This window comes from Mytilus trossulus, chromosome 1, assembly GCF_036588685.1.
Source record: "Mytilus trossulus isolate FHL-02 chromosome 1, PNRI_Mtr1.1.1.hap1, whole genome shotgun sequence".
NCBI classification, from domain to species: domain Eukaryota; kingdom Metazoa; phylum Mollusca; class Bivalvia; order Mytilida; family Mytilidae; genus Mytilus; species Mytilus trossulus.
In genome coordinates this window covers 5,703,954-5,731,461 of record NC_086373.1, presented here as the reverse complement: position 1 = coordinate 5,731,461, position 27,508 = coordinate 5,703,954, and the positions used below count along the sequence as shown (strand labels likewise).

Below are 27,508 nucleotides of genomic sequence, written 5' to 3'. Positions count from 1 at the left end.
ACTGTCTTTTTTTACTTCCATGGTAGGTGACTAAAGAGTGTTTTTCCAATGGAAAATCTGGTTCTTTACAACTGAGACAAATAGCCATCTATATGTCCAATATTCTAAGATAGTATCATGTGGCAATATAGTTAAGTGAAATAAAATATATTCACAAAATTATCCTAAATATATTTTATTCATCAAGAAACATTATCCAGATAGTCTAAATTCAGTTGTTTGAATTGAACTTGTTGTTCATACCACTTAGCTATTGTTAACAGTTCTTTATCCTTAAAGTTTTGTCCTATAAATTGTAATCCTATAGGTAATCCATCAGCCGAAAGCTTGGAAGGCACTGATATAGCTGGCACACCTGAAATACAGTGACATTACAAAATAAACTTTTACATACTATATAATAGGTGGCTTGACGGATGCAAACATTATTGATTTAATAAAGTTATGCATAAATAGGTGTTATGGGCAAAATGTTATCTGAGGGAAAAAAACAAGGAATCTTAACATTGGACAAAACACTTTAACTTGACCTTAGTACATCCTTAAATTTTGACAGTAAATATGGAGTGCAATTAGTAAATCAATCTTTCTTAATAATGTATCATGAATACCAAGAGGCAAGAGTCTGTCCATTTTTTCATATGATGTGATATGGAATCTTTTTTACGAACAATAGTTACATACCAGCCATATTTACAGGTTGTGTGAAGATATCTTGTTCCTCGGAGGAAGTTCTATTATCTCTCTCAGTGAACCATTTATATGTTGGTGCTGTGGTCAAGGTGGTAGGGGTCAGTAATATATCCACACCAGAGGCAAAAACTTTCTTAAAGTCTTCAGATATCAATCTTCTTACTTGCATTGCTTTGGCAAAGTACTTTTCATAGTTCCTGTGAAATATAAGGATAAAATTGTACTTGTATAACTGACAATGGAATAAAAGCAATTACTGTTTTGGGAATTTTCATGGTTATTTGAAGCACAAAAAAAAGTTGAATTATGTGCTTATTTTATAAATATTTATAAATAGTTTGATCCATAAAGGATGTGGAGTGATAAGAATATCTGTTACAGATTAATTATAAAAATGTCTGATTTAAAAATAATGCATTTCATTAACAGTGTTGTATGCCATACTTCCAAAAAGTACAAAATAGGCTGAAAAGAATGTCTTTGTAAATTCATTAGCCAATAATAATACTTTTGGGGGAACAATTTTCTAAATCAATCAAAGATTATAGGCTTGTAAAGATCTGTCCAATCTTATATAGAAAAAAATGTTGTTACATCAATACCATCCCATCGATTAACCTTTAACTGTACTTACTGTCTTAATAAGAAATAATTCCCAACTAGAATCCTGCCTCTTACAACATCATTAAATCCCTCGTGTCTGGTGGCAGCATATAATTCTTCTGTAGAATCTTCATTAGGGGCTCTGTGACCTGAAAATTAAAATGGAACTGGTAACATAACTAGGATCAAGGCCAGTATGAGGTAAAATTGACAAGTCTTATTATGAAAACTCAGAATTGCACATGAAGTTATCCAATAAAAATTCACCAAAAAAAATGTCTATGCCCAGTAGGTAAAAATAAATATTTAATGTATTATCAAACAAGGAAGTGACTGATGAGGAGATCTGAAAATAGCTTAAACACAACAAATTAACACCAAATATAGAAGCATGTCTAATTACAGAGGCTGAGTCATTTGTAATTAAAATTAATGATGAAGTGATTCGTGAAAGGGACATAAACTGGAAAGACTACCAAACAGATGGACTGTGAGACAGATGATTGTAAAACAATCAAAATGAGAAAACTACCTTTGTTAGTTTTGATTGGTTAATATAAGTTGATAACCTCAGAGTCATTTGTAAAGAGTAGAATGTAACCCTCTTACTGAATATGTTAGTTTTAATTGATTCATATAACTTCTTAACCTCTGAGTCATGTGTTAAAACAGAATATTACCAGTATCCTCTTATTTAGCAATAAAGCACTGGGATTTTTAAAACACCTGATAGCATACAAATGCTTACCAAACTCTATTCCATCATAGCGAGCCATATTAGATGCTACTTCACAACAGTTCAGTACAATATAACATAGGATAGAATACTGTGTATGTGGTAAGGAAACCTGTGTGACCTTTGCCCCTGCCTTTTCAAACATGTCTGCAGCTTCTTCCCAGGCATTATGAACATCTTGTGACAGCCCTGGAGCATGATATTCCTGTTAATCATAGGATTCAAAAGATAATAAAATTGTGAATGGAAATTGGGAATGTGTCAAAGAGACAACAACCCAACCATAGAAAAAACAACAGCAGAAGGTCACCAACAGGTCTTCAATGTAGCGAGAAATTCACGCACCGGGAGGCATCCTTCAGCTGGCCCCTAAATAAATATATACTAGTTCAGTGATAATGAACGCCATACTAATATCCAAATTGTACACAAGAAACTAAAATTAAAATGATACAAGACTAACAAAGGCCAGAGGCTCCTGACTTGGGACAGGCGCAAAAATGTGGCGGGGTTAAACATGTTTTTGAGATCTCAACCCTCCCCCTTTACCTCTAACCAATGTAGAAAAGTAAACGCATAACAATATACATAAACATCAATCAATTAGAAAAACTATCTTCATGCAAATAGGTCACCAATTGTTTTCTCTTTATACAAATATAAATTAATTTTGGATGTAACACATCTTCTGATTGGCTGGCGTTGTTTTGTTTATCAACTCATAAAATAATTAGTCATGTGATCGTGATGTCATCAACGTTTTTTAATGGTTTACTCCGGTTTAAAATGGAATTTTGAATTAAATTATAAGAAATAACTGTAATATTTTTTCTGTCTATTCAAAATAACATGAAAAAGGTGGTGCACACTTTAAAATAACCAGCTAAGCAGGTTATTCAGTGTGCACCACATTTTTTATGTTATTTCTTTATAGACAGAAAATATATTACAGGACAGTCATTCCTTAAATAAAATAATTCTTCACAACACTTTTTCTCACCACAGCTGATCTGCTGAAAACACTTTCAATGTGTGTCCGTGGATAGATGAATAGCATCCTAGCACAAGTTTGTTGATGGACAAATAAATATATTTGAGATATATTTAAAACTCAATAGTGATTACATAAAATATAATTAAAAATATAAGAAGATGTGGTTTGAGTGCTAATGAAACAACTATTCATCCAGCTAATGTTTATATAAAGCTATCCTACCTTAGGTATACCTATATGAAGATCTTTTATATCTATATTATCAGGCAATGTAAAGTATTTAAATTCGTCAGTTACAGTTGTAGAATCATGCACATCATGACCCGCCATTACATCTGAAATAAAAATATCAACGTTTATCTTTTGAAAGTCTTTTATCTTCTTAGCTTAGAATAACAACAATTGATGAAGTAATTAATTTCTATAAAAGATGACTGGAATGTACTGAAGGTCAAGGGGAAGTAATTCACTAATTAAACAGTTTACACATATATACATATATTTATGTACGTCACGAAAGAATTTTATCGTATGATAATTCTATAAATATAACAATAGAATTGTAACCAGTTTTATGAACCTGAGTGTATTTAAATATGGTGGGCTCGATTTGAAATTATCGATAAGGGCGTTGACCATTCGCATGTACACACATAGTTTTTGTTATTTATACCTGCATTGCCGTAGACTTACATTGACAATGTCTGATATGGAGGAGGAAACCTTAGATTTAGCGAGTGAACAAGGTACGTCTACTAGAAATCTGCATGAAATGTCTAATGCAGACTTATTTTCGCTTCTAAAGACATATATGGATACTAGACTGTCGGGTATTGAAACCTCTTTCACAGATACCACCCATACTTTGAAGAAAAAGATTAAAAAGGCTGAAAATTCGTTCAAATTCAAGGGTCATCAGGTCCAGTACGAGCTGAACGTAGTTGTACAGAGGGCGTTGGATATCTAGGGAGAAACAAATTGGAAAATAAGGATAAGGGTAAATCTGAAAACTCAAGTAATATTTTAGTTGGACATACAGATGAAAATATCTGCCTAAACTTACTGAACAAAATACTTGCATCATCCACTGTTTTACTAAACAAAGCTGGAACATCCATGGAGTTGACAAGGGGAACTAACCCATGTCTGGATAACATGCCATAGGTTGGTTTAAATCCTACAACACCACAATAAGCTGCTGGGTTCCTTGTGGAGCCTCCAGTATCTGATCCCAGTGCCCTACAATGAACAATCATTTAATCCTACAACACCACAATAAGCTGCTGGGTTCCTTGTGGAGCCTCCAGTATCTGATCCCAGTGCCCTACAATGAACAATCATTTAATCCTACAACACCACAATAAGCTGCTGGGTTCCTTGTGGAGCCTCCAGTATCTGACCCCAGTGCCCTACAATAAACAATCAATTAATCCTACAACACCACAATAAGCTGCTGGGTTCCTTGTGGAGCCTCCAGTATCTGACATCAGTGCCCTACAATGAACAATCAATTAATCCTACAACACCACAATAAGCTGCTGGGTTCCTTGTGGAGCCTCCAGTATCTGATCCCAGTGCCCTACAATAAACAATCAATTAATCCTACAACACCACAATAAGCTGCTGGGTTCCTTGTGGAGCCTCCAGTATCTGACATCAGTGCCCTACAATAAACAATCAATTAATCCTACAACACCACAATAAGCTGCTGGGTTCCTTGTGGAGCCTCCAGTATCTGACATCAGTGCCCTACAATGAACAATCAATTAATCCTACAACACCACAATAAGCTGCTGGGTTCCTTGTGGAGCCTCCAGTATCTGACATCAGTGCCCTACAATGAACAATCAATTAATCCTACAACACCACAATAAGCTGCTGGGTTCCTTGTGGAGCCTCCAGTATCTGACCCCAGTGCCCTACAATGAACAATCAATTATTTCATGTCAATTGATAGGTTCGGGTTTCTTGTTAACTTTTAATGTTTAGAAACCTACATGGTAAATATTGGCCTCAAAAAGTAGTGTATATGAATAAAATAAAAATAATTTAACTTTTTTGTAGTGACAAGGTTAATTCAAAGCTATCAATAAAAAGATAGAGAACATGTTATAAATATCTACAGTACAGTAACAATACTAGTGATGCCAAATTACAGCATTGTCGCCAGATTTATGTTTTTCTAATCTTCCATAGTCACATGCCAATAATTTAATGAATTAAATTACCCAAAACAAACCCCTGATGCCACTGCTGCAGCACTGCCACCTGAACTGCCACCAGCTATATGCCAATCATCTGTTGAGGTGTGGTAATTTCTCATACTGACTTGTTCAATGGGTTTGGTCTGTTGATTTTCTAGGTTAGAACTGGTAAATTTATACTTCCATGGATTTTTTACAGGACCATGAATACCATCTACACTTCCTGAGCTGTAATCATACAAATCTTGTGTGTTCATATTGTTTAGAAACTTTTATCATGCATGTATATATTAAATTACATTTTACAGTCAAAATAAAAATGATCACCTCTACAGTATTTAGTGACAAGCTTTTTTGTCAGGTCACCTTGTCCTGCTTACAGTAATAACTATACATTGTTTATGTATTTTTCACAGGACATCTCTCTTATAACTGTTTCCAAGGATGAACTTTATAAACAGGTTTGATTATACTAGTATTTATAAAATCTTCAACTAAGAAATAAATGTCGGTTTGAAGTGGAGTATTGGCAACTTTCTATTCTCTGTTATAATGGATTATATTTTCAATGTTATTTCACATTTTTGAAGCAATAAAAAATATATTAGTCATCTTTTCATTTAGTGAAAGGGATTATTCATTTTAATTTTAAGTGACTTAAGTCATATTTATAAGTCTTAAATGATACTTCCATCTTTAGATATAATAGTTCTGCCCTTCATTTAGTTTAAACATGGCCCAATACTTAAAACTTTCTGCAAACATTGTGTATATCCATTCCTAGTGATATCATTTTCATATATTTTAACACCTTTAACAAATCTATAAACTGCTGTGACTAAAGGGACTTCTCATCATACTGACACCTAGTGCAGAAATTGAGAATGAATAAATTGAAAGAATTAATAAACTTTTTATTCTGAAAGATTAATATCAAATAAATAGCTTTCATTTCCTTAAAATGTGCTCATATTAAAACATAGCTTTTTACCATACACAAATTACCCCATAGCAAATTCATCCATATTTGTTTTTCCAATGAGATAAGCCCCTTCATCTTGTAATCGTTGAACCACCGTGGCAGTGTAGGGAGGGATGTAGTTCTGTAACATGGTAGTGGCACATGATGTCCTAATACCAGTAGTGCAAAAATTGTCTTTGACAGCAATAGGGAGGCCTTCTAATTTTCTCCATCTCATTGGTTTACCTGTGATTAAGATATTTATAAAAAAATAAATAAAAGAGATGTAGCATATCATGACATCCATGCAACAATAACTCAGACACTAATCTACTTTTACTTTTGTTTACTTTTAGGTCCTTTGGTTTTATCACTGTTGCTATTTATCAGAAGAGTTTGAACAGCTATATACTAGTACAAAAATTTACTATAATTTATGTGTTGTGTCCGATATTTACTATCATTTACTCATTTATTCATATATCAATTCATTCATTCACTTAAGGACAGTTAGCAAAAAGACTTTAGCCTTTATTTTACACTGCACAAATTTATAATGCATGCAAATGGGATATATAACTTTTTCCCTTTTTTCAGGTAAGCACACTTACTTTTGTAGGACTTATAATGCATGTACATCTAGCAAATTCACAGTTCATGTTAAAAGAAAACTTCAAGTTAACATTTGAAATAAATGTTTATAATAATTATGTATTTTGAGTATGAATAGATCGTTTGCTTCTTATTTTTGTCACTGTATGCTTCTTATTTTTGTCACTGTATATGAATGCCCTACCTTTTAGAAACCAAGTGGCCATTTACCTAGTTTTATTGTGAGGTTGATAGATTTACTGATTGATTGATCACTTATATTTTACCTCAAACAAATATTTCAATACTCTATTAACATAGTGTCTATATTAGAGGGTTTGCTATTTTTTAGATAATCAAATGTAAATACTTTTTTGTCTTCTTTTATCAGTTTCAGCAGCAGCATCTCTACTAACGTCCACAGACTCTGTGATAAAGGCATTTAACTGTTGGGTTTTGTTTAATCTTTCTATACATTTCTCACACAAGTCTTTAGCAGTGATGGATCCATCTCTTAATTTGTGAACAGCCTAAAAGAAAGAAACCAATATCATGTCATGTTACTGGTGAAAAATAGCAAACTAAGGTCTGATAAGAAGGAACAAGAACATGAGGGTAGTTGGTTTTAAAATACATTTGAATGATAGGATATAGATGGTTGGTAGTGGGAAGAGTAGGAAAAAGTAGGAAAGAGTGTGTATACATGTACCCCAACAGCTGATCACATTAAATTGAACATTCAAATCAGCACTTAATGTCAGTCTACTTATGACACATTCCATATTGTGATGTTTGTCCTATTCCCTTTGGTGAAATTTAATTTTGAATGAGTCTGAATTCCCATGGTTGAAAGACGCATAGATGACAAGAGATGTTTGCATGGTCGATGCATCTTGTCATCACATCTGGAATTCATTAAATTCTTTCTGGAGTTTTCAATTATTTATGTTAGAGTATTTTATGATTCTCAAAGCACTTGTGAGTTAGTGTTGGAAATATAGCTGTCTTTATATTGTTTATTGTGTGTGCTGTATATGTCTTAATATTATATGTGCTGTTCTTCTTCTCTTCTTTTGTTACCGAAAACCATCAACATACAGATGTTTACTTTCCAGCACATGCCTGTTAAATGTTTCAAATTAATTTGTTATGGTTATTAATGTTGGCAAAAAACTCTACAGAGCTTAATATGTTTGTAGTTCAGTGGAGTCCCCCGTGTCTGTGCAGCCTGTGATATTGCGCATTACCTGATTTTGTCATATCAAAACAGTTAAAAAAACAAAATCGTTCTTGTTATTGTTTTAAGCCTTCTGAAGGGATAAAAAAAAATAAAAAATTGATAAGTTCAAGAGATAATTAATAACTGCAATCCTATGATTTGCCATATTTGGCCATTTTCCATAAAAAAAAAACATCATCAGATAAATTTTTTACTTCCAACTTATATCAGATTGAAATAATTTTTGCTCTGCATCCTTGGCAGTGTATTTGGTTCAAACTTAGCTATATTTCGTAGAATAAAATCTTTCCTTTACTCAAAATAAGCTATTTTTTAAAGGCATGTTCGAAATCACAAGACATTGGAGGAACTCTCTGAACAGGCGAGGGTTTCCCTTATTTTAAACACACATTTATACAAAAAATCTAGAGGATGAAACCAATATAAGATTAAAGATTTTATGAAATAAAAGTATGTTATTAATGTGTTCACACAATATTATCTAACTATTGGTTTTATCAGTTGCATGAAAGTGAAGTCACAAGTCTTGGGTGCATGGACTGCACCGTACATGTATTTCATGTAACCGGACTTAAAACAAATGTTCTTATCTTATCTTTCCTTTGCAATTGCTTAACCTAGTGTGGAATCGGGATCGTTTGCCCTGATAACATGTTCGCCCTAGGTTCGTTCACACTGAGTTTGTTCGCCCTGATAGCCTGTTCGCCCTCTTTTCATTTATGATATGTATATGTTACATCAATGAACGAAATATATATTTAAAATTTATGTATATCTATTAAAAGTTAAATACAGAATATTTGCCAAATTTATATTTATTACTGTAAATTCAGAAATTATTGCGAGGTTTTTATTATTGCGAAAAATGCGAATGAGTTGTAAACGCAATAATTTAAACTCGCATTTTGAAATATTTTATATGGATTTAACAGGATTTTTCTTAAAATCGTAAAAATTAAAATCGCATTTAAGACTAAAATGACAAAATCGCAATAATAAATGCACGCAATAATATCTTAATTTACAGTAAATAAAATTGGTCAAAATTTGGTAATTCAATCTCTCTCTGAATATAATCGATACTAGAATACCATGTACATGTATTTACAATAGAGCTATGTAACTGTTTACAACATATAAATGAATCAAATAATAAGCATCTCTGTAGCTTAAAACAAGCTTTTAAAGATTTGTTGTATAATTCATCTTTACACTGCTTAAAAATACCACTAGATGTAAATGTGATTCCAAGATATCTATATAATTTTGCACTTTCAATCTCTTTTATAATAGCATTTTAAAAAATTTCCTGGCTTGTTAAAAATTATAGTAAAGCAGCTAGCTTTACAAGTTACAAGTTAACATGATACATGGTAAATATTCGGCAAAATTGTAGACTGACTTCAACACATTCAATTATATACACACAACGCAACACTATACTGAAAAATAAAATCAGGGCGAACGGACTAGGGCAAACAGCTATTAGGGCGAACAGAAACTAGGGCGAACCAGAATCAGGGGGGATGGACCCGGATTCACCTAGTGTCATATAGTGATTAAGTTTGTGTGAACAAATTATAGCTGAGATTTCACATATTTTACAGTGTCTTTGATTTGTTTTTTTTTGTTTCAATATTTTTAGGTAATTCTAGCAAGTGAGTGTGTTGAGATGATGAGTTGTTATGTTTTAAAATATTTGTAATTAAATGTGGTCGATGACACAGCATTCTTAAATTTATCTTTAACTCAAAATTAACCTCTTTTAAAGTCAATGACAGCATTTCGATTTACAAATGAAATTTGTAGAGTTGTCCCCCATCTGACTGGATGTGCCGAATGGGAGACAACTCTTTTTTCTTGTGAACCCAGAAGTCAAATTCAGTGACCCATAAAAATCTGTAGTAGAGTTTCGTTTGTTTAATTTTGACAGTCAATCTTTAATCTTACAATATCCAGAGGGCTGCAATTCAGATGTAGATGTTATAATTCTTAGTCATTGTAAACTTAAGTTATTAGAATGGCCGCTGCGGCAAGTCCGATAGAGTTTGAGCTGGAGAAGACTCTTGGAGAAGGAGCTTTTGGGAAAGTATTTTTATGTTGTGACAAAACAGATAAAACACAAAAGGTACATTATTTTATACATTTTTCTTGTGTTCTAATTAGATAATTTGCTTTAACAAGTAGTAGTTTTAGTAGTTATATTTCAAGTTGTCTATTTATACCTACTTTCTTTTTCACACACAAATGCTCTGGGAACAAAAGTGAAAGTAGACATACTGGACATTATGAAGAAATGTTCAATGTTGGATTACATGTTATTCTCTATATGATATTCATCTACAAAAGAACAGGAGAAGAAATTTTATCATTGACCTGTAGTGAATTTGGAGAGTGGTGACAACTGATATATGAATTCATTTCCATAGGCTGAACAAGGGGGGGAGGGGGCCCTTTTGTGGGAAAAATTTGGTTGATTTTATTGGGAATCACTGAAGCGTGACTAGAGCAGGCCATCTCTTCGGCCAGTCAGAGGGCCCCCCCTTTGGAAAAGTTCTGGATCCGCCACTGATTTCCGATAAGTTCTAAAATTACACAACTTTTTTATCCAGTTGAAGCTATCTGTTTAAACAATTCACCGTGCATAATACTTTTTCATGAGACCTGTTTAAACTACTGTAAATACTTCAAACACAATATTTTTTACTTCAATTTTAATTTTGAAAAATTGGATCATACTCTATCAAAGTTTATTAATGATTGCTTTCTTAAGTTTTTCCTCCCTCAGCTCAGTACTGATGACCTCTATTTTTGGCGGCCTGACTAAATAGCGATAAGGTGTATCTACTGCAGTGCGCACAAAGCTGGAGTTTTTGAACTGATCGGTTATACTTTTAGGAACTATGACCGCACCTTTGTTGCTACAGACTTGTTGGTCTATAATGTTCTTATATACAAAATTGTTATATGTTGTAGCTCTTATTAGTCGTTTGGGTCTATGGAATTTCATAAGATCGTCAGGTGGAAGTGCTGGTATCTTCCCCTCAACCAATTCAACGAAGAATATCAGTCGTTTTTTTTTTGTCATCTTGACTGCGGCTACCTAATCTGAAGTTCTGATAGCATTTTTGTCATACGTCTTTCATCGCTTGATTTGTAGTCTTTGGTGATAAATCTAGCCCTTTTTTATGGATTCTAAGTTGTCGATGTCTTTTTTAGTTATATGGGTCCCAAATAATTGATCTGTACTCCATAATGGATCTCACGAGTGCTATATGCTGTTTTATCGGACCACAGATGAATTATCACGTTGTGATTGGTTAAACGCCATCACGTGGTGACCCCCTATGAGACCGTATGGGGTTAATAAGTTTCATATGGGGTTCGTGACGTGTTAATGGCGATGTCGTCTATTAATATTGTTGTGTTTCATTGTTTATTTTTCAACAAAACTCTGGCCTCACCCCCTATGGATTTTACTAACCCCCTATGGATCCGTAGGGGGTCAGTAGCGAACCATATAACTTATATTACAGCATTCCCTAGGACAGTGCTGTAGGTTTCTCTTAAGGAAACCTAGCATGGAATTTGCTTTTTTACATGTGTTTGTTAATAGTTCCTTCCATTTTCGGGTGCCACATGTGGAGCAGGATCTGCTTACCCTTCCAGAGCACCTGAGATCACCCCTAGTTTTTGGTAGGGTTCGTGTTGTTTATTCTTTAGTTTTCTATGTTGTGTCATGTGTTCTATTGTTTGTCTGTTTGTCTTTTTCATTTTTAGCCATAGAGTTGTCAGTTTGTTTTTGTTTTATGAGTTTGACTGTCCCTCTGGTATCTTTCGTCCCTCTTTTAGATCTTCTTGTATTTGTAGCCTGAGATAAGATCTGGATGACATTTGTTCGAGTGTGTAGTTACATTTTTTTTTGTATTTAGGTTGTAGAACCGTTGGCTAATACTTTTCAGGCTAAGCTTATAGCATTTTTCGGCGTTGAAGCGCATACCCCAGTCATCTGTCCATGTTTTCAGTGATTTTAGGTCCTCTTGTGATTTATTGTGATCAGTTCGCTTTTTGATTTCACTGTACAGTCGTCTGCAAATAGTCAGACTGACAAGTTTACTGCATCTGGTAGATCGTTTATATGACACAGGATGAGGATGGGCCCTAGAACCCCTCCTTTGGGACTCCAGATTTGACGGATGCATTTGTTGAGTGTTCTCCATCAAGTTGGACTCGCATCAAAGTAAGCCATTTGTGTATGTTTCCTCTAATCCCATATTGTTTTTTTGTTTTTTTGTGTGTGCAGGAGTCTATCATGCGGTACATTATTGAATGCCTTGGAGAGGTCCAGAATTGCTATATCTTCCTGGCTTCCTTTGTCGTATGACTGGAGCATGTCATGGATTGTGATGGCAAATTTGGTCTCACATGAATATCCGGATCTGAAGCCATGGTTTAGTGATGTTTATATACTTTTCTAGAGGTTTTAGCATGAGTCTGCATATTATGTGCTCTAGTAGCTTACAGGGTACTGATGTCAGTGAGACAGGCCTGTATTTTCATGTTGGTCTCCTTTCTTAAATAGGCTAGAGATGTTGGCATTTCTCCAGTCATCTGGTAGGGTACCACTGTCTAGGGATAGTTGGAATATTATTGGTGCCAGGTGTTCATAGCATTGTTTTAGTATTCTGTTTGGTATTATGTCTGGGCCAGATGCTTTGAATGGATTGATTTTTTGTAGCAGCTTTTTTACTCCCTCTGTTCTGATGGTGATTTGAGTTATGGAGTCTTTTACCCTGATGTTTGTTTTAGGCAGTGTTTGGGTTGTATTCTTTGTGAAAACAGACACAAATTGCCCCAGTAGAATTTGAGCCTTTTCCTTGCTGTTGTTTATGAGTTACCCTTGTCTTTTTAGTGGTGCAACTCCAATGTTGTCTTGCTACCTTGACTTGACATATTTCCAAAAGGGTTTTGTGTTGTTCTTGTTCATTCCTTCGATTATGGCATTGTTGATGTAGTTGTTTTCTGCTTTCCTGATTTCTCTCTTGCAAGTTTTTGGTAATGGCGATACTTTGTCCAAGATTTCGTTTTTTGGGCTTGGTTGTACAGATTTTGTTTTTTCTTCAGCATTTTCTTGATTTTGTGGTTTATCCATGGCAGTCTGTTGTTTGACTTGACTTTTTAAGATGATATTTTTTTGTCAAGGCTGGCAAATAGGTGTTTCTTAAATGTCAACCAAGCTTCGTTGACATTTTGATTTTTTTGGATATCATTCCTTATTTGTGTTGTCAGTAAATCTATATCTTTATTTACTTCATTCCAGGCGGCTCTTGCCCAGGTGTAAACTCTTCAAGGGTTAGATTTTGAGTAGTACAGTTTGATGTATGATTGCACAGCCTCATTTATGTGAAACCTCTATCTTTAGTATCACGACATCTGACAGAAAGAATGATGTTTGTGGTTCCTACATAATAAAACTTCTTTTTTTTACATTTCAGTATGCTATGAAAGTGATTGATTTGAGTAAGTCCCCTCAAGAGGAGAGAGAAGCTGCTGAAAGAGAGGCTAGATTGTTGTCGGATTTTAAACATGAAAATATAATAGCTTATATAGATTCATTTCAAGAAAAGGGTGCTTTATGTATAGTTACTGAATTTTGTGACGGTGGAGATTTGTCAGAATACATTGAAACACGAAAAGGAAGTCCATTTAATGAAGATCAAATTGTAAATTGGTTCAGACAGATCTGTAGTGGCTTACAGGTAAGCATTGACTTATATTCTTGTATGAAAAATAGAATGTAAAAAAAAATCAGTATTTGAAAGGTATTTTGGGGTTCAAATATTCTAGTTGCAAAGAGAAATAGGGAACCATTATAAAATACTTGCAAGAAGATTATTTGGTAACTGATGGGCTGTGGGCTCATTGACAAATCTCCTTATTTTTTGAAAATACCATATTAATTTATTTTTTTCAACATATACCTTGACATATACATTTGTATCACACATACCTGCATTATTCATTTGTATGAGAAAATAAATGTACAAACAGAGATTAACATCACTTGATCCATGATAGCTGACTTGGAATAGACTCTTTAGTGCTCCCTCATCTCCCCTTTCACACTCTAAACTTTTTTGATTAAATGTTTTCACCAGAAAAGTTGATCTAAATGCACATATAATGTTTGACAAAAATTTTGACAAAATCACAGCAAACTCCAAAATTCTGTACATTATGTTGTTGTTGCTTGTATTTCAGTATCTGCATGCTAGGAATTGTTTACATAGAGACATAAAGACACAGAATGTTTTTCTGACAGGACCACAGAAAACTGCTAAGTTAGGCGATCTGGGATTAGCAAAGTATGTCTTATATACATTTGACAAGTTAATATGATAAAAATTACTGTGCCATGTAATTAATGCAAGCAAAATATAATCTAATTATAAAAAAAATTGCTTGGGAAAAAATAATCACAAATATACATGTAATGCCTACCCATGTTAAAACTACAATAAGATATAGCTTGCATCAATTATTTCTTAACTCTTTTACAACATTTTTTAACCTGTTTGTCTTGCATTCAATTAATAGCAAAAATTACCACATGTAATTTTACATCAATAGATTTGTACATGGAAGTAAATTGTATAGGGTTTAATGTAAAGAGATAACAGCTATGTGACAATGTTACATCAAGAATACTACAATGTACTACAGTCTCAGAATGTAAAAAAGGAAATGGGATCTTCAATTCAACATACCTAAATTGTAAACAGAATTTAAAAAAATCAAGCACAAACTGAGTATAGATTGGTGGGAAGTTTTAAAAAAGGGATCAGACACATCTATATCATTTTAAACAAGGTTATTACTAAAACTAAAGAATAAAAACATTTTATAACTTCCATGCACTTTTGGTAAGATGGTTGGTGGATTGATTAATGTCCAGTTGCAAATATTGCATGCATGTTAAGGATGATATATATTGATTGGAGCAGCAATACTACATTTTGTGGAAGTCCTTACTATATCTAATTACATACTTTGTTTCTCCACAGAGTCTTAGAAAGACCTAATGCCAAAGCTGTTACATTTTGTGGAAGTCCTTACTATATGTCACCAGAAATATTTGCTTGTAAACCCTATGATACAAAGGTAAGGTTTTGTGTTTTAGAATATTTTTACATGATGCCATATTTGTGAAATTCTTGAAAACCATCACATTACATCTTAAACAGTAGAATGATTTTCTTAGACTTCCTTGTAGTAATCTTTTTATAATTGGTGGAAGTAAAAAGAAAAATCATAGACAAATTATGTAAATGTCATTGATATCAAAAACGGATCAGTTAGTGATCAGTCATGGAACAGGCAACATGTACTGTTTTAATACTTTTCTTGTTTGTCCTGTATTGTTTTCACTTAAAATCGCTATATCTACCTATTAGCCTATTTTTTTCCAGAGTGACATTTGGGCAATGGGTGTAGTTATGTATGAAATGTCAACTTATTTGTATTCCAGAGTGACATTTGGGCAATGGGTGGAGTTATATATGAAATGTCAACATGTATTGTTTAAACCACGATAGCTACCATGTCTATCTGTGTTCCAGAGTGACATTTGGGAAATGTGTGTAGTTATATATGAAATGTCAACATTTGTTTTCCAGAGTGACATTTGGGCAATGGGTGTAGTTATATATGAAATGTCAACATTAGAAAGACCATTTGATGCTATGTTGATGCAGCAGCTAGTATTTAAAATTGTACATGGAGAGGTAATTATATCAATATTTGGTTGAAAAATGTAAAGAATAAAAAGAATTGTGGGTTATACATTGATGAAACAGAAACCCATCAACACAAATATAAACAACCAAACTAAGACATACTGACCGGCTCTTCAGCAAAGATCATGGAGTTTTGTTCAAAGGGGAAATAATATCAAAAACAATGTTGTTTTTCATATAAATGAAGTAAACTGTTACTGTCTTTACTTAAGTGCAGAGGTTTATAAATATATATATAAAGTGCCTAGAAAATCAACCTAAAGATTCTAGAGTGGGAGGTGTTACCTTCTAGTAGGAATTAAAAAAGGATCTCTGATACAATACACAAAGTATTTATTTTTAGTGTACAGAAATGATCATCTTCTGGTCTCTTCAGTATAATTAGTTATTTAAAATGGATGCATTTATTGTAATTATATCATACTTTTGAATTTCAGTTACCTCCAATGCCAAAAGATAAATACAGTGCCCAGTTTTGTAGTCTGTTAGAAAAGATGATGTGTAAAGATTCTAAAATCAGACCCTCAGCCGATGATATTTTATCTGATTCCCTGTTTACAACATTTAAAAAACCAAAGGTAAAGTAATCATACAAAAAATGATGTGTAAAGATTCTTAAACCTGACCCTCAGCCGATGATATTTTATCTGATTCCCTCTTTACAACATTTTTAAACCAAAGGTAAGACAAACTTACCAAAGACGCAAAACAATGAATGAAGTTAGATGTGGGTCAATGACTCAATACCATAAATAAAGGCAGAAGTGGGTCAAATATGCAGTACCATGAATAAAGGTGGATGTGGGTCAAATATGCACCTACCCAACAAAGATGCAATACCATGAATTAAGGTAGATGGGGGAATTATGAACTACCCAACAAAAAGCAAATGAAAATTTCTAGAGGGAAGCATACAGTCTGTTTAATAAACTTCAGCCATATTGATGGATATTTCATTTTCATATCACTACAAATTATTCTCCTTGATCTGCCACTTAATCGATTTATGTTCACCTGACAGGCCTGTAGCCAGGAATTTCCAAAGGGGGGTTCGTTGGACTCACAAACTCGACTTTAACAGTCACAATTCGAGCAGAACATTGACTGTAACAGTGCTTATTTGTTTTCAAGGGGTATGCCTGATGATGATGATATATAAGTTTTTTCAGGTTGTTATCTAGTATATTTCTAAGTAAATAGACATGTATGTTATTCTACTAGTTGTAAAATTTTGAAATGTGTCTAATATACTGTAAAAGCAGAATTTTTTGTGGAGGATTTTATTTTGTGGACAGAATATATTGCCGAAATTAAAAAAAAAGTTTAACCTTCATATACTATCTCATCCATTTAATGGAAACCACAGAATTAAATTCCAATGAAATCTTATATAGAGACAAAACCAAGAAATTTTAACCCCACAAAAATTAATGTTTCTACTGTATCATTCTTTAGAACTGTGATACAGAATTCAGAAATTTTAATGTTTAATTTGTTAACTTTTTTTTCTGTATCACAGACCCTTCAAGCAGTGTCCCCAAAGAAAAGCCAGTTTGCCACAACCATGTCCAAAGCAGGATTCGAAAGCATCATTATGCAAGGAACAAAAAAGGAAAAAGATGTTTATGATATGTCAAAGTTAGTCACAACATTGAACGAAAAACAGCAAAAATATGCCCGCAGTGTCTGGGCAGCTTCAACTAAAGGTGTAGAGAATATCTTGGAGGAGACAATTACTGAGAAAAAGAAAGATTATGATAAAACATCTAAAGGTTTGAGGTCTATGTATAAAAAGAAACCAGCTGACACAGATGATATAGGTCTTGATATGGATGCCACGCTGACGGAAAAACAGAAAGAGGCGATGAAACCAATGGATCCAAGACACATGGTCAATTTAGTTGTACACACCTTGACACAGATATTTCCAAAGGTAAGTTTTAAACTATCAAATTCTATCTCATTTTAATTAAGATTTTGTCAGTTTTATTCCTATTCAGCCCAATTTATATATGAAATTTTGTTCTTGAATTTTTGCTATAAAGAAACAATCACAATTGACATTCAAATGTTGGGTAGCAAATAATTTTGCGGAATATAAAAACACTTAAACATTAAGGTCATTTTCCTATTTTTACATTATGCAGTAAGATTTATTGAACATCTTGTGGATGGAATGGATCTTATTAAAAGTGAAAGACGTCAAATTAAGTGTAAGCATCAGACTACTAACACAAAGGTTCCTGGTTTCGAACCCCATCTTGGGCAGAAAATTTCATGGAGTGAATTTTATGGCTTTCTAATGACACCATTTGCGAGTATGGTCTTGGAAAATGATGATAGATTTTCAGAAGGGAAAAATAAATGGCTGATACTTGCTAAGAGAGAGCCACATCTCTTGCACGTAAAAGACACCCTTGTTGATTTTGAAAAAAAGCAATCTAATGCTGCTACAAGGAAGCACTCACCCTCGCAAAGTGGAGAGGGACTAATATTAGTTGCAATAACTTGTTTCCCAATCCACTATAAATCAATATGTTTAAACTAAAGATTTCTAATTTATTTTTGGTATTTACTCACAAAATTGAGAAATAGAAAGGGGAAGTTACTTATTTTATGTTAAATGTTTCTTTTTTAGGGAGAAGATGGTGAAGTAGATCAAAATCCTATAGCTTTGAATGCTGCAGGTAAATTGTTTCTTTGTTTAGATTAGAACTGGTTTGTTTATACACTAATTATATTCACTTTTAAAAAAAAAAAAATCTAATTTGTAAATAGATATAGAAGGATGTGGTATGAGTGCCTATGAGACAACTCTCAATCTAAGTCACAATTTGTAAAAGAAAACCATTGTCATGTACACAAGTAGCATTCTTAAATTGAACATTGATTTTTTTCTTTATAACATATATTTCCAAGATTATCTGCTTAGGATGAAAATTAATAGTCAGTAAAATTAATAGTCAGTATACTGTAGAAATATGAATAAAAATAGATTAGGGTATACAACAATAAGGCAACAGGCCCATTATGCAAAACAAAAAACCAAAAGAAACAAAAAAACAGAGGTATTAAAATACAATCCCCAATAAAGGCATCTACACAATATGTTAAACAAGAAATCCTCATGTACATAAATCAAAGAGAAACTTCCATAAAAAAAAACATAAACAAAAGAAAATATGAGCTGATAAGAAATGACACTAGGCAATCACTAACAATAAAAGATTATTTAAAATATATAAGTCTATGAGTCCTAATTTTGCATATGATTATTTTTTACAGACACCTCTAAAATGACCCCTGAAGAACTACTTTTACATCAGATAGCTATGCTTCAAGCGTAAGTTGTTTTAAGCAGTGATTTCTACTTTTTAACTCACCTGGCCCAAGGGGGTATCTAGTTTGAAAAATGTGTACAGTGACCCGGCCAACCAACCAAGATGGCCTACATGGCTAAAAATAGAACATAGAGGGTAAAATGTAAATTTGGCTTATATCTCAGAAACCAAAGCATTAAGAACAAATTGACAGTGGAAAATGTTTATCAGGTCAAGATTGATTTACCCTGAAATTTAGAGATGAATCTGACAACCTGTTGTCAGGTTGCTGCCCCTGAATTGGTAATTTTAAGAAAATTTTGCCCTTTTTGGTTTATATTATCTTGAATATTATTATAGATAGAGATATACTGTAAACAGCAATAATGTTCAGCAAAGTCAGATGTACAAATAAGTCAACATGACCAAAATAGTCAGTTAACCCCTTAAGGAGTTATTGCCCTTTATTGACAATTTTTATAGGACTGCAAAATTTGAAAAAATTTTCGTCGTATATTGCTATCACGTTGGCGTCGTCGTCGTCGTCGTCCGAATACTTTTAGTTTTCGCACTCTAACTTATGTAAAAGTGAATAGAAATCTATGAAATTTTAACACAAGGTTTATGACCACAAAAGGAAGGTTGGTATTGATTTTTGGAGTTTTGGTCCCAACATTTTAGGAATAAGGGGCCAAAAAGGGCCCAAATAAGCATTTTCTTGGTTTTCGCACTATAACTTTAGTTTAAGTTAATAGAAATCTATGAAATTTTTACACAAGGTTTATGACCACAAAAGAAATGTTGGGATTGATTTTGGGAGTTTTGGTTTCAACAGTTTAGGAATAAGGGCCCAAAAAAGGGCCCAAATAAGCATTATTCTTGGTTTTCGCACAATAACTTTAGTTTAAGTAAATAGAAATCAATGAAATTTAAACACAATGTTTATGACCACAAAAGGAAGGTTGGTATTGATTTTGGGAGTTTATGTCCCAACAGTTTAGGAATTAGGGGCCAAAAAGGGACCCAAATAAGCATTTTTCTTGGTTTTCGCACCATAAGGTTAGTATAAGTAAATAGAAATCTATGAAATTTAAACACAAGGTTTATGACCATAAAAGGAAGGTTGGTATTGATTTTGGGAGTTTTGGTCTCAACAGAATAAGGGGCCCAAAGGGTCCAAAATTAAACTTTGTTTGATTTCATCAAAATTGAATAATTGGGGTTCTTTGATATGCCGAATCTAACTGTGTATGTAGATTCTTAACTTTTGGTTCCGTTTTCAAATTGGTCTACATTAAGGTCCAAAGGGTCCAAAATTAAACTTAGTTTGATTTTGACAAAAAATGAATCGGTTGGGTTCTTTGATATGCTGAATCTAAAAATGTACTTAGATTCTTGATTATTGGCCCAGTTTTCAAGTTGGTCCAAATCGGGGTGCAAAATTTAACTTTGTTTGATTTCATCAAAAATTGAATAAATGGGGTTCTTTGATATGCCAAATCTAACTGTGTATGTAGATTCTTCATTTTTGGTCCTGTTTTCAAAATGGTCTACATTAAAGTCCAAAGGGTCCAAAATTAAACTTAGTTTGATTTTAACAAAAATTGAAATCTTGGGGTTCTTTGATATGCTGAATCCAAACATGTACTTAGATTTTTTATTATGGGCCCAGTTTTCAAGTTGGTCCAAATCAGGATCTAAAATTATTATATTAAGTATTGTGCAATAGCAAGTCTTTTCAATTGCACAGTATTGCGCAATGGCAAGAAATATCTAATTGCACAATATTGTGATATAGCAAATTTTTTTTTAATTAGAGTTATCTTTCTTTGTCCAGAATAGTAAGCAAGAAATATCTAATTGCACAATATTGTGCATTAGCAAGATTTTTTTTTAATTGGAGTTATCTTTCTTTGTCCAGAATCAACTTAAATCTTTGTTATATACAATATACAATATACTTTTTACTACCAACTGATAAATTAAAATAATCTTTACCATTCAGTGATAACAAGCAGTTTTTTTTACATCTTAATATTTTATGATGTATTTGAATGAGTAGTTATTGTTGCAAACTCCATTATAAATTTTAATTGAGATTAGTTTTGGAATAAGGGAAAGGGGGACGTGATTAAAAAAATTGGGTTCAATTTTTCTCATTTGAAATTTCATAAATAAAAAGAAAATTTCTTCAAACATTTTTTTGAGAGGATTAATATTCAACAGCATAGTGAATTGCTCTAAGAGAAAACAAAAATTTAAAGTTCATTAGAACACATTCATTCTGTGTCAGAAACCTATGCTGTGTCAACTATTTAATCACAATCCAAATTTAGAGCTGAATCCAGCTTGAATGTTGTGTCCATACTTGCCCCAACCGTTCAGGGTTCAACTTCTGCGGTCTTATAAAGCTACCCCCTGCGGAGCATCTGGTTAACAAATATTTTTCGTAAATTTTTGTAATCTTTACAAAAATCTTCTCCTCTGAAACTACGAAGACAAATTTAGCTGAACTTGTTTACAATCATCATTAGGGTATCTAGTTTGAAAATTATGTCTGATGACCCGCCCATGTACAAAGATGGCCGACATGGCTATTTTAGTACATAGGTTAAAATGCAGTTTTTGGCTCATATCTCTGAAACCAAAGCATCTAGAGCAAATCTGGCATGATAAAATTGTTCATAAATTCAGGATCCATCTGCCCTGAAATTATGCAAACTAGGCAACCTGTTGTTGGGTTGCTGCCCCTGAATTGGTAATTTTAAGAAAATTTTGCAGATTTGGTAATTTTCCTGAATATTGTTATAGATAGAGATAAACTGTAAACAGAAATAAATTACAGCAAAGGAAGGCCTAAAAATAAGTCAACATGACCAATATTGACCCCTTATAAAGGAGTAATTATCCTTTATAATCAATTTTTAAGAATTTTCATAAATTTTGTAAATTTTAACAAAATATTTTTCACTATAAATACTGGGCCAAGTTAATTATAGATAGAGATAGTTGATATACTGGCTCTTAAGAGCCTCTTGTTAAATCTGGAAACAGATCAACCACCAAAAAGTCATTTTTGTTTTCTGTAGATTTGAGATTTCTTTCCTTGTACAATTATTTGTACAGATAGATTTCTATAGACCAGTTTAGATACATGAATATTGAATTTCAAAGATTTTTTTTTCCTTATTGGTAAGCATTTGAAATAATTATCATACTATCAACATTTATGATAAGGTCTGTACAATTTTTTTTATTAACTTTCCCAAACAAAGTTTGGAGACTTATTGTTTTTGCTCAGTTCTTCTTCTTCTTCTTCTTCTTCTTCTTCTTCTTCTTCTTCTTCTTCTTCTTCTTCTTCTTCTTCTTCTTCTTCTTCTTCTTCTTCTTCTTCTTCTTCTTCTTCTTCCGCCGCTTTAAAAAATGAACTTGTCCGCAGCGTTTCTCCAAAACTGCTTGTCAGATTGACTTAGGATTTCATAAAATTATAGACTAATATGTCTAGTGAGCCATCATTCTTTCGTTTGTGCATTGGGGTCTATTAAGGGGTATTTTGGGGGGTAGAAAGCAGGGAGGGTTTTACTATAGAACCCTATGGGATTTTATTTTCAATTTTTTTTATATGAATATAACTTGAAAACTATAAGTGATAGATACATACAGTCTTCAGAAATGATTATAGAACAATAAAATAAATCACATGAAATATAGAGGGATGCCCTGGGGGTCAACCGCACCCCCTTTAATTTTAGAATGGGCTATTATCTTGTAAACGGTCCAGATCCCCACCCCTAAACCATATATATTCTTGTAGGGGACAATAAAACAAATCAAATGAAATAAAAGGGAAGTCCCTAGGGGGTCACCCCACCCCCTCTTGTTGGAAAACTTGTAAACGGTCCAGATCCCCACCCCTAAACCATATATATTCTTGTAGGGGACAATAAAACAAATCAAATGAAATAAAAGGGAAGTCCCTAGGGGGTCACCCCACCCCCTCTTGTTTGAAAACTTGTAAACGGTCCAGATCCCCACCCCTAAACCATATATATTCTTGTATGGGACAATGAAACAAATCACATGTAATTAGATGGAAGTTCCTGGGGGTCACCCCCACCCTGTTCAATTTGATAATGTACTATTATCTTGTAAACAGTCCAGATCCCCACCCCTAAACCATATATATTCTTGTAGGGGACAATAAAACAAATAAAATAAAATAAAAGGGAAGTCTGTAGGGGGTCACCCCACCCCCTTCTGGTTGAAAACTTATAAACGGTCCAGATCCCCATCCCTAAACCATATATATTCTTGTAAGGGACAATAAAACAAATCAAATGAAATAAAAGGGAAGTCCCTAGGGGGTCACCCCACCCCCTCTTGGTTGAAAACTTGAAAACGGTCCAGATCCCCACCCCTAAACCATATATATTCTTGTATGGGACAATAAAACAAATCACATGAAATTTGATGGAAGTTCCTGGGGGTCACACCCACCCTGTTCAATTTGAGAATGTACTATTATCTTGTAAACGGTCCAGATCCCCACCCCATAACCATATATATTCTTGTAGGGGACAATAAAACAAAGCAAATGAAATGTAGGTAAAGTCCCTGAGGGTCACCACCACCCCCTTCTGTTTGAAAACTTGTAAATGGTGGAGATCCCTACTCGTAAGCCATATATATTCTTGTATGGGACAAAAAATCAAATCAAATGAACATGGGACCATATGAATGGGGAGTTATCGGAGCTTTGTTTGGGAGACTTCCTAACAGCATCCTGTTACAATTACTTCTTGTTTGTTATATTTTTAGTCAAACGAAAAAATAATCTGGAAAAAAATGGAGAAAATTAATTAATCTGAAAAATACCTTTTAAGTTTTCCTAATTTCCTTACCGACTTTTAATGAAAGTATTGCTATTTTGAATTGACAGGCATTGTTGTAGAGTATTAGGATTTCCCATGTTCAGGAGAGCCTATGACCTGCTAGATGCCACAGACGACAACATGGAATTAGAGGTAATGATGACATAGTATAAGAAATATTTGATGTATGATCAGGGGTCGAATTTAAGCTTTTTTGTGTACTGGTCAGCCGGACCAGTGGACTGACAACTCTACTGGTCCTGCAAAAATGACATTCATTTGACAAACACTAATATAAATGATAGATGTTTAATTCTATTTTGATGCTTTTTCGTGTCTTCCACATCACCGCAATCCTCACAACGACCATATGGTGCCTGACTGTGTCGTCTGGAGTGATCTTTTTCCCATGATTTTTGGTATTTGCGTTTCCTTTTGTAAATTTCATATAGTTTATTTCAATCTTTCTTTTGATTTTCACTGATTTTAATTTTTTTGTGCAGCGGTTTAACTCCTTCCAAAAATTTCCACATTTTATATAGTTGTGAAGGGCCCTCACCCGAGATATTAACTTGGTCAATTGTAATACCCCCCCGTACCGTGTAATTGATTTCACAGGTAAATTGTTTTGTAAACAAACTGAGATTGCGATGCAATCAGTGATTTTTATCGATAAATTTCTACTGGTCCGCCAGACCACCAGCTGACAAAATCTACTGGTATGCACACATTCTACTGGTCCCGGACCACCAGACCAGCGCTAATTTCGACCCCTGTGTATGATCAACTGACTAAACTCAATTATAGTACTTTTTAGTAGATTTGTATGTAATTAAAACCTGTTTGAAACAGTTTGGTAACCTTGGTTAAACACATGTTGATTAAATTTGTCTCCTGTAATTTCCTGCAATATCAATTTGAAACATTACACTGCTTTTTCTATTAGATTATGGGAGACCCAGATTCTGCCACTTTACCCTGATGACCAAAATAATTAGTTTGTTAAATTTTCACATCTTAAAGTTTAAACATTTAATGTATGTGGAGGAATAAATAATGCAACCTATATGGCAATACACCTTATCTCTATTTGACAATCATTGATGGACATCACACAGGTTCCCGTAATTTTTTTATGTCATACTACAAAATATCTGACCCCGCAATGGAAAAATCATTGATGTATGACCTCAATACTTCTGGCGGGACAGATTTTCGTGTCAGCTAGAAATAGCGATAAGGTGTAAATGGATAAACAAAGGTTCAATGCATTCTTTTTTATGTTACATTTCTTAAATTGTATAGTGATACCAGATGTATATTTTGTGAGTACTTGTTATGTGACTGGATTACCAATGTAAAATCCTATTAAGTTATATGATATCAATTTAAGTCTGTATAGTGTATTTGTATTTTAATTCATCAAATATTTTTTACTTTCAGGAAAAGTTGATAAAACTTTTGACACCAGAGAAGTTTGCTATGACTGGAGTCCAGTTGTTTTATTGTAAGAACTTTGAATATAATTTGGATAAACTAAAGAGTGGACCTGGACAGACTGATGCATGATGGTAAAACTCTCAGGCTGTGAATTATGTGTCAAATGATAGTCATTTATGTAATATATGAAAGGAAACCTGCTGCATGTGTGACCTTTGGATTGAGTAATGATAATAATGGTTTATTCCATCTTCTGAGCTGCCAAACAATGAAGATGAAGCTTACATGAACTAGAAAAATTGATTAAGGATATAATTTCCACATAAAAAAAATTCATAAAAAAAGCCTGTGTAATAATTCTTTGACAAAAGCCAATGCATGTATCTTTCCAATTGAATTATTTAATTTTTCCTTAATTTTACTGTAAAAAGCTGTACATTAACCCTAAGATGTCCTACTCGTCAAACATTTAAGTTTGAGAATTGAATAGCTCTTTCCATATTTCTACTGATCTGTGGAATAAGCAATATATATATATGCTTGTAAAAAAACATGATTGCAGTTTATGATTAACCTTCCTGGTCAAGAAAAGCAGTACTATATTATATATATTATTGTAAGTACTTCTGTCCTTTAGATTTGACTTGTGTGATATTTGTATATTATAGACAATACTACATGTATTAACAAAGTAATATGTGTGACAACATTCACACGTAAGTTTAGTTTCATTTTTTAAAACAGTTTTCTATTAATAAAGTTTCAGGGGGGTTCTGGGTTAACTCTAAAATAAAATTACTACACCACAAAATTGACTTCTTATATAGTATGTGACAGCTTAGCTAAAGATATACATGTGATTTTTATTTAAGTAGAGAAATTTTGTAAGTGTATGTTAATTTATATTGTTTGAGGATAAATTATATTGTTAGTTAGTAAGTAAATCATTGGTAACTAAAGGAAAGAACATAAAATATAAATCCTCAATCATATACAAATGCAGGAGTAGACTGGATTTATTTCAAACTACATTTCTCATTTAATGAGTTCATTTTATGCCAATCTTATTGTTGAAAAATAGCATTTTATACTAGGTGTTGGAAAAATTAACATCTGACTCTTTGACATTCAATATAAGTCTGATGTCATGGTGGTTTTAGAAGTACGTTTATAAATTTACAATGTGTCTATCAAACCATGTTAAAGAATAATATTATGAAATGTAATCATAGAAATAAACAAGGAGATGGCTAGAGAAAGTTATATTAGATTTTAAGTAAAGTAAAACCGGTGAATCAAGAAAATATTTTAATATTTTAGTTGTAGCTCTTCTTTTTTTAAAGATAGAATGAAATAAAAAAAAAGTATTCACATTTCTCTACTGTATTTAATCGGATGGTATATTATGTATGATTTTAGGATGCGTTAGTTACTTAAAGCTTGCACATGATCAAATAAAAACGGTATTGTGTTAATAGAGAATTTGCCATGGTTACTGGATTTAGATCTGTTTGTTGCACATCATGCACTTTGCTGGTATAACCTTATGATGTTCTAAGTTTATGACAGACTCCTGTTATATGCAAACAGAGAATTACATTTTTATATTTACCTTTAATTTTTTATATAACATTGCATAGCGTTACGGTTTGATCATGCACCGAGATGCGGATTTCTTTCTGTCTAATTGATTGTTTAATGTAAAGTACTTGCAAAAAGGGTATACATTATTTTCTAATTAAACTGAGAAAAGGTTTAAAGTATATATGATATTATATTAAAAAAAATCAAGTATCTGTAATGCTAAAACAAGCACAAATCAAAGACTGCAATAAAGATAATATATTTTTTGATAATTAGGTATATATATCACCAATTATATAGTTTTTATTGATTAAAAATAGCAGAAAAAAATAATGTTCAAAGGTATTTCAACATGAAAGATTTTGTATATTGTTGTATAAATGCTTTGGGTGGTTGAGATGCATGAAATCGGTGTTGCTTTTATGTTGGTACTGAATTTTACCAAAGCAGCAAGCTTAGATATGAACAGGTAGAT

At 33.0% G+C, this 27,508-nt stretch overlaps 2 protein-coding genes across 2 annotated transcripts; one reads left to right on the top strand and one right to left on the bottom strand.

Annotated features, from left to right (window-relative positions):
• Positions 1–159: 159 nt before the first annotated feature.
• Positions 160–9,883, bottom strand: LOC134713181 (glutamyl-tRNA(Gln) amidotransferase subunit A, mitochondrial-like). Its single transcript, XM_063574922.1, has 10 exons — positions 9,783–9,883; positions 7,153–7,312; positions 6,236–6,437; positions 5,255–5,458; positions 4,090–4,265; positions 3,249–3,361; positions 2,045–2,237; positions 1,328–1,445; positions 685–890; positions 160–355 (listed from the first exon to the last, which is right to left on the bottom strand). The coding sequence occupies exons 1-10, from the start codon at positions 9,804–9,806 to the stop codon at positions 183–185; spliced, it is 1,569 nt and encodes a 522-aa protein (XP_063430992.1). The 5' UTR covers positions 9,807–9,883; the 3' UTR covers positions 160–182.
• A 5-nt stretch (positions 9,884–9,888) lies between these two features.
• LOC134713197 (serine/threonine-protein kinase Nek5-like) lies at positions 9,889–27,124 on the top strand. The gene is made up of 11 exons (XM_063574923.1): positions 9,889–10,150; positions 13,518–13,781; positions 14,284–14,387; positions 15,087–15,183; positions 15,699–15,806; positions 16,256–16,396; positions 17,338–17,751; positions 18,457–18,505; positions 19,104–19,161; positions 24,078–24,162; positions 25,453–27,124. Exons 1-11 carry the CDS (start codon positions 10,043–10,045, stop codon positions 25,576–25,578), a joined length of 1,554 nt encoding a protein of 517 aa, XP_063430993.1. The 5' UTR covers positions 9,889–10,042; the 3' UTR covers positions 25,579–27,124.
• The last annotated feature ends 384 nt before the right edge of the window (positions 27,125–27,508 follow it).

What these genes read in the sequence shown, in the direction of transcription:
- LOC134713181 (XM_063574922.1), bottom strand. Translation starts at nt 9,806, where the DNA reads ATGCTGTCATTGACTTTAAAAGAG. An exon ending in GCATCAGGGGTTTGTTTTGG is followed by an intron (nt 4,266 to 5,254) that starts GTAATTTAATTC and finishes TGTTCATTGTAG; the next exon opens with GGCACTGGGATCAGATACTG. An exon ending in TTCATATAGGTATACCTAAG is followed by an intron (nt 2,238 to 3,248) that starts GTAGGATAGCTT and finishes TATGATTAACAG; the next exon opens with GAATATCATGCTCCAGGGCT.
- LOC134713197 (XM_063574923.1), top strand. Translation starts at nt 10,043, where the DNA reads ATGGCCGCTGCGGCAAGTCCGATAGAGTTTGAGCTGGAGAAGACTCTT. An exon ending in CAACATTTAAAAAACCAAAG is followed by an intron (nt 16,397 to 17,337) that starts GTAAAGTAATCA and finishes TCTGTATCACAG; the next exon opens with ACCCTTCAAGCAGTGTCCCC. An exon ending in ACGACAACATGGAATTAGAG is followed by an intron (nt 24,163 to 25,452) that starts GTAATGATGACA and finishes TTTTACTTTCAG; the next exon opens with GAAAAGTTGATAAAACTTTT.